Genomic DNA, 14,411 nt, shown 5'->3' on the forward strand with positions numbered 1-14,411 from the left:
AAAAGAAAATTTTTGCTGATTAAAAAATATATATAATTTTAAAACAGTGTAGATGCAAAGTTTATATGTTGTCTAAATGTCTGACTCCTATTTTCTATTCCAGAACATATTAAAGTAGATACTGACTTAATTTGGAGGGTCTTATTGAATGTTGAAATATTTTTCTGCCCCTTTGCCCTCTGCAATAGGTGTGATGGTAGACTTTTTGCAAATAGTTTAATTTCTCAATCGAAGAGAGTCAAAATGTCCTGTGAAGTGTGTTTTGGTTGCTACTAGATTCTCAATAAAAATAAAAGTCATGTCAACAAGAATGTATTAAGTAAGAATGTATGTGTCAGGTTCTGTGCTGAGTGCTAGGGTTATATAGACCAAAAATATTCCATGCTTTCAAAGGAGCTCAGTTTCCTGGGCAAGGTGATATGCAAACAAGATATACACAGTCAATATTCAACTTTCCATAGGGCAAAGTTCCTAGAAAATCCATAAAAATCAAAAACAAATATTGATACATTGAACCAATGGGAAATAAGGGGGTTAGGTCCTCACAACTACCCAAAGCTAATCTTTCACTAGGACTTGCTTTTCTGGTAATGTGCACTTTTCCTAACACAACCAGGAAATAAAATGTAATATATAAAATAAAATTGGGAACATGCAAAGCATTTTTTCTCACTAGTTAATTCCCTAAATTTCTGTGACCATTTGTGTTAACATCTCAGTTTTAAGTTTGATTTCAGACAATATTCACATGTGAAATCTACAGTTCAATAAATACAGCAAGTAACATTCTTAAAACTAAAACATTTTAAAACTAAATCTTCCCTTCCACTGTGTCAGATGGTTTGAGGGTATTGTACAAGATACCATACTGCTTTTAACCTCTCTACTTTGACTATCCTCTGAAAACCAACAGAAAGTTATGAAAGTTTAGTTGTTCCTTTCCAATGAAGTCTGAACATTACCTTATAGGTCAAAAGACTTGTACTACACTGTAGGGGCATAACTACAACATGAACTTGTGTTTTAAAAGGCAAACAATGAAAATATGCAAATATACACAGGTGAACAAGACCGGTAAAGTGCCTAATGTGATACCAACTATTCTACAAACTACTTGCCACTCCAAGAACAACCTGTCAGCCACTTTTTCAATTGGCTGCAATTTCATTTTTGCCTTTTTATTTGTAATAAGAATGTCCAAAAGTTGAAAAAATTCCTTTAGTTATGTGTACGCAACAGTTAATATTTATAGAAGATCTAACAATCTTCACCATCTCTAGAGTACTATTAGAGTGGTAGAAAGAAGAATTTATTGTCTTAGAATTTGTTTGCCAAAGATTCTTATCTTATGACTCGGGTACTTATTCAGAAAATTTTGGTAATCATTTTTTTCTTCCCTTTTTTTAAACCTTTACTTTCTGTCTTAGAAGGTAGAAGAGTGGGAAGAGTTAGACAATTGGGGTTAAATCATTTGCCCAATCACAAATCTAGGATATGTCTAAGGCCAGATTGAAACCCAGATCCTTCCTATTCCAGGCCTGGCTATCTATCCACTGAGCCACCTAAATGTCCTGATAATTGTATTTCAATATAAATGGCTTCCTTTGTAATGGTATATTACATATTTTTATTAATTTTAAAACATTCTGAGAAGGGGTCTGTAAGCTTCACCAGATTTCTTTTGGAGTCCATGACACAAAAAAGATTAAGAATCCCTGATTTAAATTTGCCATTAGTAAAAACCACAGGAGTTGTTTTCTTCTGGTTCTTTCAAGATTTCATATACATGAAACAAGTAATACTCATTTGGGGGAGCTTCACTGCTAGTATGTGATTCCCCCCCTCCTGAAATTTCTATAGCTTAATTTGCCCAGATAATTAGGTTTTTAGTAAAGAAACAGGCAAATGTTATAATTTTTAAAATAGGTAAAATTTAATAACTGATGATTTGTGGGATATAATTCTAAAACTACATTCAGTATTAACCACAGAATTTTGGCTTTTGACAGAACTTTGAAGCATCTAGGACAATCCCAGTGATGTTATATTGACCATTCGGTTCACTCACCTATGTAACAACAAAGCCAAAAACTATTATTTGAGTCTGTTAATCCACTTTTAGTTTCCTAAAATGAATTAGATCATTATAACTGTTAAATGGCATTTTGCCAATGATGAATTGTTAAATGGCCTACTAAATCACTGGACAGTGGGAGTTAAAGTAGTTTTTTGCTCATTGTTAAGAATACTGAAAGAAAAATTAATCAGATTTAAATGAGACTGAAGACAGAATTGGCAATTGAGAAAAGAGTTGGGATGACAAGAATTAAGTGATTATGCTTAGAAGAGATTGGTGCCTAAAATATTTTCATCGGTCAATAATATTGTAAGAGAAGCTTTTACTATGTAGGATGTTTAATTTGTACTGTTAGAGATTTTAATTTCTCTTTTTGAAAATAGGAAGTTTCCTTGAACAGTATTTGGGCTAAAGAGAGAGACTTTTATGCACCCATTGCTGGTTACATAGCCATAATTAACAAGGCCTATTCTTGAATTGTGTTCATTCTGATGGTATTAGTAAATTTGTGAAGGAAATTAATTTCAAAGTCCATTAGAACAGAGGAAAATTTAGGGTTTGAAGTAAATGAAAAGGAAAAATAAATTAGCAAAATATTTTATTTCTGTTGGTATTTAGAACTCAAAAATGAACTGTTGAACCTTTTAAGTTATGGGGAGGGTGCTTAGAATAGAATTGGAAGCCTTTATAAATATATTAAACACCTGCCTTATACTAGACACTATACTAGCCTCTGAGAGTCCAAAGACAAAAACCCAACAGTTCTTGTTTTAAAGACACATTATATCAGGAGCATGTATACATATAGATCAAGTAAGCACAAGGTAAGTTAGTGGGGTGAAAGAATCAAGTGAGGCCTTGTAGAAAGCGATATCAAAACTGAATCGTGAAAGGAAATGAGAGACTTTTAATGAAGTATATTCTGATATTCTGGGCAATAGGGACACAGCCTGTACAAAATTAAAGGAACAGGAAATATGGAATCTACAGAAGTAATTTGTAAAAAGATTGAAAATGTCAGAAGGGACCAAATTGTGTAGTTTAGATGCCTGACAGAAGTTTCTATATGATCCTGGAAGTAATATGGAACACTGAAGTTTATTAAATCAAGGGAGGTGACATGGTCAGTCCTGTAAATTACAAAAGTCATTGGTGGCTATGAGAAGGATTGGATTGGTGAGGGAAACAAAACAGGAGACTATTGCAGGCATCTAGGTGAGAGAGTTGATGAAGACTAAGTTTGTGGCCATTTGGGTGTGGCAAGATAGGAATCAACTTCAAAAGAGATGGCATTCTAAAATAGTACATTTGGCAGCACCATCAGAAAAACCTGAAAAAGATCCATAAATGAACAAATGAAAAGGAGGCAGCTTGGTGGCTCAGTGGATTGAGAACTAGAGATGGAAAGGTCTTGAGTTCAAAAATGGCCTCAAATACTTCCTCACAGTATGACCCTGGCAAGCCATTTAACTCTTATTGCCTAGCCCTTATCCCTTTTCTTCCTTGGAATGAATACACTGCCCTGATTCTAAGATGGAAAGCAAGGGTTTTAAAAAAATTTTTAATGAAAAGACTTTTTTGAATAATTTATCATGTACCACACAGAACCCTAAAAACTGGGAATACAAATACAAAAGACTCAAGTCTGTGTCTTCATGGAGCTTACTTCTTAGAAGAGAGACAAGGCACATGGGGAATGGTGACCAAGGAAAGTGAAGTCTTGTGAATGATGAGTGGAGTAAAGAATTTGGTGTCGAGATTTATTCACATCCTGGCACTTTTGAGCCTCAGCAAATAAAAATAGCTCTCGAATTGTAGTCTGGAAAACTGGATTCTAATTCTGTCTCCTGTTTATTAGCTAGATGATCATGGATATGATTTTCTTTATCTCTGAAATGAGAGTGATAATTTCATAACTAACTTCACTGAGTAGTTGAAGGAAAGGTGTTTGTAAACCTGTAAGAACTATAGAAGTATGAGATATCATTTATTTTATGCAGTAGTTATATAGTAGTATGTGCAGTATCCCCTGCAAAATTCTAAGTGTGTTCTGTACACTACAGGGATTGATGAATGTTTATTTCATTGAATCAAACTGAATTTACTACAAGTTTGATGCTGAAGAGGCTACAGAAGAATATAAGATAAGGTTGGAGAGATTAGTTTTTATACAAAACATGAGAGCATAAATTTAGAGATGGAAAAGTAATGCAAGACAATAAATGATGTGTAGAAACTGAGTTTACAGACAGTAAACAGGATAGAAGTTCAGAAGAGGCATGGTTGCTATAGTTAATATTTCATTAAGGAGATAAGGGCATGACCTCAAAGAAGGGACATAAAGGACAACTTTAGGAACAATTATTGTATATCGAGTTTTCTTTAGCAAATAAAATTATCCTAAATTAATTAAAAACTGACAATAATTGAATGAAAATCAGTCTGTTGTCTTTTATTTGTAATCATTTAAACTTTTCTATTAATATTTTATCTTTATAGGTACAAGAAAATTCGCCAGGGCATAGAGCTGGACTAGAGCCCTTCTTTGATTTTATTGTTTCTATCAACGGTTCAAGATTAGTAAGTTAAATTTTTGTTTATCTAATTACATTGTTTAGTCTTTTGAAAGTCAGGAGTTTTAATGCTCATTTGGTATTTGTACCTAAAGGTTTTTTTTAATGTGCTTTTGAGTGTTTTTGGTTTTTGCAAGTTTCTTATTGGCAGGTAATAAGACTTTACTCATAGACATTCTCAAATAACTGGTTATTTTCCTTAACATCTTTATTTATTGATATATATATAAGTAATTTAATTAGAAGCAAGTAAAAAGATTGTTCAAAGAGAACATAATTAAAATCACTTGTGAATTTCTTTCCTTTTACATACCCATTGGAAATTCCAGTTTTAAGGCTGTTGTGTAATCTTGGCAAGGTTAGTTCCTGTACCTGTTGGTCCTTGATTTGTTTATTTTAAAGGAGCTCTTTTGTCTCTTGTCTATTCTCTGATGGACTTCCCATAGTGTTCATTCTTCTGGTAAAATACCTAAATTTTATTTCTATTTCTTTTTCCTCCATCCCTATTATCATTAATTAAACAAAGGAAGGGCCCAGATATAGTTGTTTCTTGAAAAACAATATTCTACTCCTATTAAAAATCCCTATTTTAAAATAGATATTTTTCCAGTTTAAACATTAACAGGACTATTCTTTAGCCTTCTAGATTTATTTTTGTTTTTAACTCTAAAATCTCTTCCCAACCCATTCCCCCAATAAAATAATCCCCAGATGACATTGTTAAATGGCACATCTCACAGTTTAGTTAGTAAAAATGTTAAATTTGGGATGGATGTTTACTTGGAAACAGGAATAGTACTAAAGTGTTTTTTTTTTTAACATTATGCTGCCTTCTTCATAGAAGGGAAAGCAAATATTAAGAGAGATTTATTAGGTTTTCTTTACTTTGCTGCTTTTTTATAAACTAATATATATAAACATTTTTATTCCTTTGTTACTTGTCTTTTTTGCATCTTGATTCTTGAAATGTTTTTTGTAGTGCTATGTGGTAAATAATCTTAAGAAAATTGGTCAACAATTTTGAATTTTATAAAGAAAAACTATTTCTCTTTGTTCACAGAATAAAGACAATGATACCCTCAAAGATCTGCTAAAAGCCAATGTTGAAAAGCCTGTAAAAATGCTTGTCTACAGTAGCAAAACACTGGAGCTAAGAGAAACATCAGTTACCCCCAGTAATATGTGGGGTGGTCAGGGTTTGCTTGGAGTGAGCATTCGTTTCTGCAGCTTTGATGGGGCCAATGAAAATGTCTGGCATGTATTGGTAGGTATTATTTGTGAACTATCACAGCTGAGCTGTATTTTATACAAACAGTTTATAGGTTTAGAGGAAGACATAATAAAGCAAGCTTCTGTGGAAGATGCACAATATTTACTATACTGTATGGGAATTTTTAAAAGTTTATATAATTCTAAAGCTGTTCTGATAAAACTGGATTGTTATATTCAAAAGATTGCTTTTGCAATTTGTTTTTCATTTTGTAAGAATACCTACAAATTATAAAATTTGGAGGATTATAAAATTCAAACATGTTTTGTTTTATTTTGTTTATACTAGGAAGTGGAGTCAAATTCTCCTGCAGCATTGGCAGGTCTTAGACCTTATAGTGATTATATCATTGGAGCTGATACTGTTATGAATGAGGTAATATGTCACAACTTTTGTTACTATCAGTGAAAGTCATATATTTTCCTATCAACATTTGACTTCAGAAGTATAGTACTATCTACTTGGCATCCAAAAATTAAATTTTAGACATTCCTTAAGAACCCAGGGCCATCTCCACACCACAGTGAGGCATTGAAGTATAATTTAGTAGAGGATTCTTTTAATAATAAAGTATAAAAAGGAAGATTGTTGTGGAATTGGACAGCAAGGAAAGAATACCATTAAGAATATTAACTAAGTATGGAGTTATATTTCTGAACTATGACTAAAGGCTGAAGAAATAAATTCTTTTATCAGATCTAGGGAAAGCAGAAATAAGAGTTAAAGTAGAGTTTGGAATTAGAGTGGCAGCATGTTATAAATAGGGGGATCATAAGCATTAAAATGGGAAAAAGGAGAATTAAACAAGCCACAAGGCAAGGGATGAAGGATAGTGAAAATATGCAATCCTTTTCAAACCCTCTTATATAACACAATAACACCTTCTACAAACCACTTCCCTTCAACCCTTTCCAAATGTACAGTTATCTCTCTAAAATCATGCTTAAAAATTTTACATAAAATCCAGTTTCTCCAAATTTGAGAGATAATGTTCTTAAACTACAGAGGTGCCCTTTAATAAATTATTGTCCACATATATAATTGTTCAAGAGTAACATTAGCCTCTGATTGCACATGACAGCAAGCCTACCCTTTTCCTAGGAAATCACATGGCAATTTGAAAACATTTTGACATCTGTGTTCTACACTATGGTGATATAAAGGCAGTTAGTTGTCTCCTGTGCATTCTTTTTCAGTCTGAAGATCTGTTCAGCCTTATTGAAACACATGAAGCAAAACCATTAAAACTTTATGTGTACAACACAGACACTGATAATTGCCGGGAAGTGATAATTACACCAAATTCTGCATGGGGTGGAGAAGGCAGGTAAGGTCAATTGATCCCAAAAATTATAACTACTTAAACTTTAATGAATGGCTTATTTATTGAGGGACTTTTCCATTTTTTGAGTGAAAGTAGAAAGGAAGAAGTAATATACATGATTTTGCCCAAACTAGGAATCTGTAAAAAAAATAACATTTTTATGTTATTTATTAGGACCTGGGTACTTTAATTATGTAAGAATATAGAGTGAATTTAAGCATTTCTTTTTACTCCAAACCATTGGGTAACAGGCTGTGATTATAGTTTAGTGCAAGGGTTGGCAGCATTTCAAAAACAAAGTCCATACCTTGTTCTAACATGCCTGGGAAGGAAAACGCTTTGGTCCAAGTGCCAAAGAGTGGGTGGATGGCATCCTGACTTGCTTAGGCAATGTTAGAACCAGAGTTAGTCCTGCAAACTGGATAGTTAAGAACTCTTTTCTCCATCTCCATCTCCCCTCCCCCAAAATGTCATTCAAATTCAACAATTCCTGCTAGGTTCCTTTTAATTAACAAGAATCCTTTAAAATGTAAATACTTCTAGGAAAGCTATCTGTAACTCATACTTTAGTGCAAATTAACTTAATTAGCTTGCTTTGGGGAGGTTTAGTTTAGGGTAGGAGGGTAATATGGAACTTAAATGTTGGGCTTTCCTTAGGAAATTTTGAGCAACCAGAAGGCAACACATGGGTTGGGTATTGGATCTCAAGGGATAAGGAAGAATATATCAAGGGATAAGGAAAAATAGTTGTCAAAAAGGGGGAGTGGCTCTGACGGGAAAAATACCATAAATTTCACAATTTACATCAGAGTACCAGTGTTTTATCTAAATGCCAGTGGACATTGGCTTTTCTCTTTATTTAAAAAGTGGCAGCCTTCCAGAAGAAGTGGCCTTGAGGTTCCACCTGCCCATTATTTTTAGAAGAGGTTCAATGGGGCAAGTGCACCTCTTGCTTATTGCTTACTGGAGTTATCTCGGATTTGGAATAAAACCTATTCTATGGAATGAAAAAGATTTCCTGTCCCATGTCTCTACCCTCTCCTCCATTCTCCCTGATTTCCTTTTAAGAAATTCATTCCCCCTTTTTTCATTCCTGCTTGCGAGTTTAATTAGTGATAAAAAAGCCAGGAGCTTAGGAGAAGCTTTGCAGGAATGGGCCCAGTATAGGGATAGGGAACTGTGCATGAAAAACGCTTAGGGAGAGCTTTGGAAGATACTAAATATAAACATGGCCTGTTGCTAGATTTTGTCCAGATTTTTCATTGATCTTTTTCTTGGGAATTAGGGCATCAGTGAATAGTGGCTCTCAAAGTGGTATTGGGAGGACTCAAAAAGCCTCAGGAATGGCATTAAAGTGGCAGCAGCCATCCTACTGCACTGGAAATTGGTCCACGTACCAAATTACATGTCTGCGCTTACCTCTGGTTTAGTGAAATCTTCTAATTATTCTTTCCTCTGAAGGGAAGAAAAAGAAGAAAGGAATACACATTTATATAGAACCTACTTTGTGCCAGGCACCATGCTAAGCACTTAACAAATATCTTATTTGATCCTCACAACCATATGGAAAGGCACTATTATTACCCCTGTTTTAGTTCAAAGAAACTGAGGCACACAGGAGTTAATTGACTTGTCCAGGATCACACATCTAGTAAGGAAAAGATCTGAATACAAATTTGAATTCAAAGTTTTCCTTACTTCAGGTCTAGCACTCCTACCCATAGCACCATTTTGAGGTTTTATGTAGAATTGGTTTGAATTAAACATAATCCTTATAAGGAATTAGATTTTATGTTAAGATCCTTTCCTTTTATTTTTTTTTCTTCTATAGTAGATTTCTCATAGACATAAATACTTGTTGCCTGACAGAGACTCATAGAATTGAGAATTAGAATGGATCTTAGAAATCATCCAATCCAAACTCCATATTGTACAAATGTATAGTCTGAAGCTCAGAGGACTTAAGAATCTTCTCCTGCCCATGATCCAGCAGCAATAAGGAGCAGATTAAGGCTTGGAATGCCCTCAACTCCAGGGATTTTTTCATTGCCTCATGCTGTTGTTACCTTAGAGTTCATTTTCACATGACTCAGTCAGCAAGACTGGCTTTTGTTGTTGTTGTTGTTGTTTGTTTGTTTTTAAACCCTTACCTTCAGTCTTGGAGTCAATACTGTGTATTGGCTCCAAGGCAGAAGAGTGGTAAGGGCTAGGCAATGGGAGTCAAGTGACTTGCCCAGGGTCACACAGCTAGGAAGTGTCTGAGGCCAGATTTGAACCTAAGACCCCCCATCTCTTGGCCTGGCTCTCAATCCACTGAGCCACCCAGCTGCCCCCTCAGCAAGACTGTTAATTCATGACACCCTAAGCTTTGAAACCCAAGTTATTTTTCAACAAATGTTAGCAGAAAATGCTCATGATTCATGTTTTGTATATGTCACACCCATTTCTTTTTTTTTTCATTTCTTTAATTTTTAAAATGAGACCATCACCAGATTAGATATCCATCAAAGCCTATTTGATCTGGGGAAAATTGGCTTTCTCCATCTGTAAAATGATGAATACTGCATACCTGGATCTCTTTTACAGTACTGTTACTAGTATAAATGAAATAACTTTATTGAAAATGTTTTGAGTTCTTTGGAAATAGAGCTATGGATATGCAATTATTTAAATTTATAGAAAGCATACCTAAAGACAAATTGTGACTGATCTTCAGTAGTACCTTTGAAAATGTCATGTTTCTAAAGCCTAGGATGTGGCATTGGCTATGGCTATTTACATCGAATACCTACACGACCATTTGAAGAAGGGAAGAAAATTTCTCTTCCAGGACAGATGACTAACACCCCTGTTACTCCTCTAAAAGATGGTTTTACAGAGGTAAGATACTTGCTTCACTGATCTGATTTATTCCTTGAAAAAAATTTTGTTGCTACATTTGTTTACATATTAGTCTAGCTATAACTCTCCTGCTGGTCTCTCCTCACCTCTTTTCTCCTGCCCCATTGAAGCCTCTCGTAATAATGACATTGTTCAGCAAAACCAACCAACACAGTAATCGCATATAGCAGCATAAATTCTCTACCTCTATAGCAATCCTTCTCTCTACCAAGAGGGAGGAGATAGGTTTCATTATCTATTCTCTGCAACCTGTTTTGTTTATTATCATTTCCTTGTATAACTCATCTTGTTTTTAGTGATGTTAAAAAAAAAAACATTATTATAATCATTATGTATATTCTCCTATCTTTTATTGCTTTCTTTGGCAACAATTCACACAAATACCCCTTTGTTTTTCTCACACAATATTACATTACATGGAATTATATTACATAGTATGGATTGTTCAGCTATTCCTTAATTGCTGGGTGCCCAGTTTGTTCAATTTTATTGTTTTGTTTTTTAACCCCCCCAAAAAAAATCTATGAATGTTTTCATATATGTAAAAGATTTCTTTTTCTGTTTTTTACCTCCTTGTGTTTATGTTCAATCGTGCAGTTGCTGGATCAAAGCATGAGCAGTTTGGTGACTTTTATTCCAAATTAATTCTTACCTGGAATAAATCTCTTCTCAAATTGAACTTGTAAATTAAATAAATGTTTTGTTGTTTAGTTATCTCAGTAACTATTTTCTGACTCTTTGTTGACCCCATTTGGAATTTTCTTAGCAAAAATACTGAAATGGTTTGCCTTTTTGTTCTCTTCATTTTACATAGGGGGAAACTGAGGCAAACAGGGTTAAGTGACTCATCAAGAGTCACACAGCTTAGAAGTGTCTGAGGCCAGATTTGAACTCAGATCTTTCTGACTCTAGGACTGGCCCTCTTATCCAATGAGCCACCTAGCTGTCCTAAATAAATAACCCAGTTAAGCCCAAAAAAGGATGGGGAGGGAGTGAAGAACATTAGATGAAAATTTCTGTTATTTCTTGTTTCCCCTGGCATTTTTTGGATATACATTTTGACTATACTTTTCATTACTTTCATTTTATCTAAAACTATTTGAATCAACTCAGGTGCACTGTTACTCTCCCTAAGATCATACTTTCTGTCCTTGAGTACTTTCAATCCTTTAGGCAAAATTCAGGCAAAGCATTTATGTACCCTGGGCAGAGTTTGAAAATTTTATCTCCTATAGGTTGGTATCTTTGGGGCTTCACTATAATACCTGCTAATGGGCAGTACCTTTTCTACCTTGCCCCATGTGCCAAACTAATCTCATTTTCTTTTTAATAGGGTTAAAAGACTGATAATGAAAAAGAATCAGGGAAAATATTGTAAACATAGTATAACTGGATCTGAGCAACACATTCAACAGCCTTTCTTGATCTTTTTGAAGACAAGATGGGGGACCTTTGGACTTGATGATGTAATTGGAATGGTAGTTAGTTTGACAATAATACCCAAGGAGTGTTTACTAATTAATCGTGCTCTTGGAGGGATAGCCTCATGGTTTGCTGAAGGACTCTGTCCCAAATCTTCTTTGGCACTTTTGTCCATTGGATGACACCAAGCTGGAAAGAATCGCTAATATATATTGTATAACATCAGAATCCCAAAAGATATTGACACATTGAAATAATCCATTTGATCTATAGGCCAAATCCAACATGATGAATTTTAATAGGGATGAATCTAAAGGCCTTATAGAGGTTTTTTGTTTTGTTTTGTTTTAAATCAGCTCTACAATTGCATGATGGTAGAGGTTTCGCATAAGAGCAGTTCATATGAAAAAAATGTCTTTGCTGATTGCAAATTCAATGTGAGTGAACGATGTGATGTTAGATGAAAAAAAAATTATGTGAACTTAGATTTCATCAACAGAAAGTAAAAAGGGAATACCTAAAATAAAATATAAGTTGACTGGGAGGAAGGGAAGTGTCAATGAGCTGGGGTATGGTTATAGTTTTGTAGTTAATTAAAATGGAATGTTTAAGGTGACTAAAGATTATTCAAAGATCAAGGTTAAAGAGAATTTAGAAGTTGAAATAAGGGTGTGTGTGTGTGTAAGTAAGTAAGTAAAAGGAAGGGCAGAGGTGACAGCTTTGAATGTTAACAGCTAAATATGGGATGTCCAAGTGAGGTGCCTATCTAGGAACGATATACAGGGTCACTACTTTTTGATAGGTCAAAATGGCAATCACTGGGGCCAGATCATATGCTAATAGAAAATGTTGCTCACTATTTATTATGTGTTCAAATGTTTTCTTTGAAATATACCTAAGTAATTTTAATCTTGATTTTCGATAAGGTCCAGTTGTCATCAGTTAATCCTTCACCTGTGTCACCACCTGGAACTACAGGCATTGAACAGAGTCTGTCAGGACTTTCTATTAGTTCAACCCCTTCAGCTGTCACCAATGTTCTCAGTACAGGTAAATCAAAAAATATTGTTCTTTAAAATTTATTTTTCTAATGGTCAGGTTTCCAAAGGTAGCTTGCTTCTCCAGTCCACAAGGCAAATGTTTATATTCCAGCATTCAACAACAAACAAGGGGTTTAAAGTGTCATATACCAGTCATTGATTCAAAGATTATAAATTCCAAAGGATAAAGAATCAACACTGTACTCCACCAATAGGAACATCTGGAGGCCCTGATCATATATAGAATATCCTTCTTCATGAGAGTGGCAAACATCTTTGACAGCTTACCTTGTTTTTGAAAATCAAAGGACTATTGATCTCTGTAGTTATATCTGTGAAGGAATCTTTTACTGTCTTAACATATACATCAGCTCAGATATCTTGTAAAAGAAAGCCTGTAATTGTGTATCACATGACCAGGACAGTGGCACATTAATCACTTTCTAAAAATCACTTGAATTCTGCATTTAAAAAAAAAAAAAGGAATTATGTACCATATATGTAATAGTCATAGATAAATATCCCAGTACAAGAAGATAAGGTAAAATCCCTATAAATTAGTTATCAAAATCTTAATCATTAGAGCACTCATTCGTCATTCTCACACCAGGCCTCACATATTCTAGCTTGAACACAAGCTTATTCACAAGTTTATGCATTGTCCTCTCTTGGAATTCCCTCCACTGCTGTAAGAAACTACAAGAAACCCATCCCTTAAGCAGCAGTTACACTGACTCTCCCATGTTATTTATGGCAGAAGTGGAATGGGGCTCAAAAATACTCTTTTGATTATGGTCTGGCCATTGGATTAAGGACTCCCAAAGCTGCTAAGACTGCTTAGAACACTCTTGCTCATAACCCCTCAGAAAAGTAAAAGACAATGATTCATTCCAACTATGAAAAAGAATGTGGGCAAATGCTCCAGGATTGAAGTAAAGGAGACTGAAATCCATCAAGCATTACCTTCCCTCCTACTGGTTATCCAAGGGAGGGGACCCAAGTTGTGAATCTTATTTTCCCCAGTTCACAAGAGGAGATCAAAGCATCCTTATGGCCTGGCCTTAGGGATATAAAATGATTGGGTTAGATGGATTGGCCTCTCTAAAGTCCCTTCATGAACAAAGTAGGAAGTGTGACAAGGAAATCACTTTAAAAGACTGATATATATTAATTTAAGGTCACCAAGGAATTCAGCTATGTAATTCCTAAATGAAAACTCAAGTCAGCCGTCAACCTTTTATAGAGTTTAATTACAAAAAGGAGGAAGAAAGGAATTAGAGAGGGGGGGGGGGGAGAGGGGAGAGGGGAGAGAAGGGAATAGGGCTTAAATACCCCTTCTGTTTAGGCTGGGCCAAAAGGCCCAAGCCCTTAGATAGCTGGGGCAAAGAAAGGAGATCAGTCCCTATTACTCACGTGACCAAAATGGAGAAACAGTCTCAGGGGCCTCCACCTCCAGCTTCCTTCAGAGCAAGCTTCTCAGAGCACCTCTCCAACCACTCAGAGCCAAAACTCTCCAACCAACCCCCACCCTCAGTCCTCAGACCCCTCTATCTTTAAGGAAACCATCCAAGTTCCCTCCCCTCAGTTCTCACATCTACCAATCACTGTCCATCATTTTCCCTGTGCCAATGGTGGCTCTAGCTTAACCCAGGACCGCCCAGAGGTCTGTGGCTTTGCACATGTCTGTTGAAGGTCATATTCTCAAATAATTAAATCTTGATCTTTTGCTACAGCCCTTCCTAAATCCTGTTACCCTGAGTAGGGTAGAGATTGGAATAATTAAATTTTGATCTATGCTGCAGCC

At 35.1% G+C, this 14,411-nt stretch overlaps 1 protein-coding gene across 1 annotated transcript in view; it reads left to right on the plus strand.

The window, feature by feature from the left end:
* The window catches only part of GORASP2 (golgi reassembly stacking protein 2), a 42,792-nt gene that overhangs the window by 20,376 nt on the left and 8,005 nt on the right, over nucleotides 1-14,411 (plus strand). Inside the window, exons 2-7 of the mRNA XM_001367786.5 lie at nucleotides 4,577-4,657; nucleotides 5,711-5,914; nucleotides 6,209-6,295; nucleotides 7,117-7,247; nucleotides 9,992-10,124; nucleotides 12,494-12,617. Of these exons, the coding sequence (XP_001367823.1) occupies nucleotides 4,577-4,657; nucleotides 5,711-5,914; nucleotides 6,209-6,295; nucleotides 7,117-7,247; nucleotides 9,992-10,124; nucleotides 12,494-12,617 (760 nt within the window). The remainder of the gene's footprint in view (nucleotides 1-4,576; nucleotides 4,658-5,710; nucleotides 5,915-6,208; nucleotides 6,296-7,116; nucleotides 7,248-9,991; nucleotides 10,125-12,493; nucleotides 12,618-14,411) is intronic.

Source organism: Monodelphis domestica, chromosome 4 (assembly GCF_027887165.1).
Source record: "Monodelphis domestica isolate mMonDom1 chromosome 4, mMonDom1.pri, whole genome shotgun sequence".
NCBI classification, from domain to species: Eukaryota; Metazoa; Chordata; class Mammalia; order Didelphimorphia; family Didelphidae; genus Monodelphis; species Monodelphis domestica.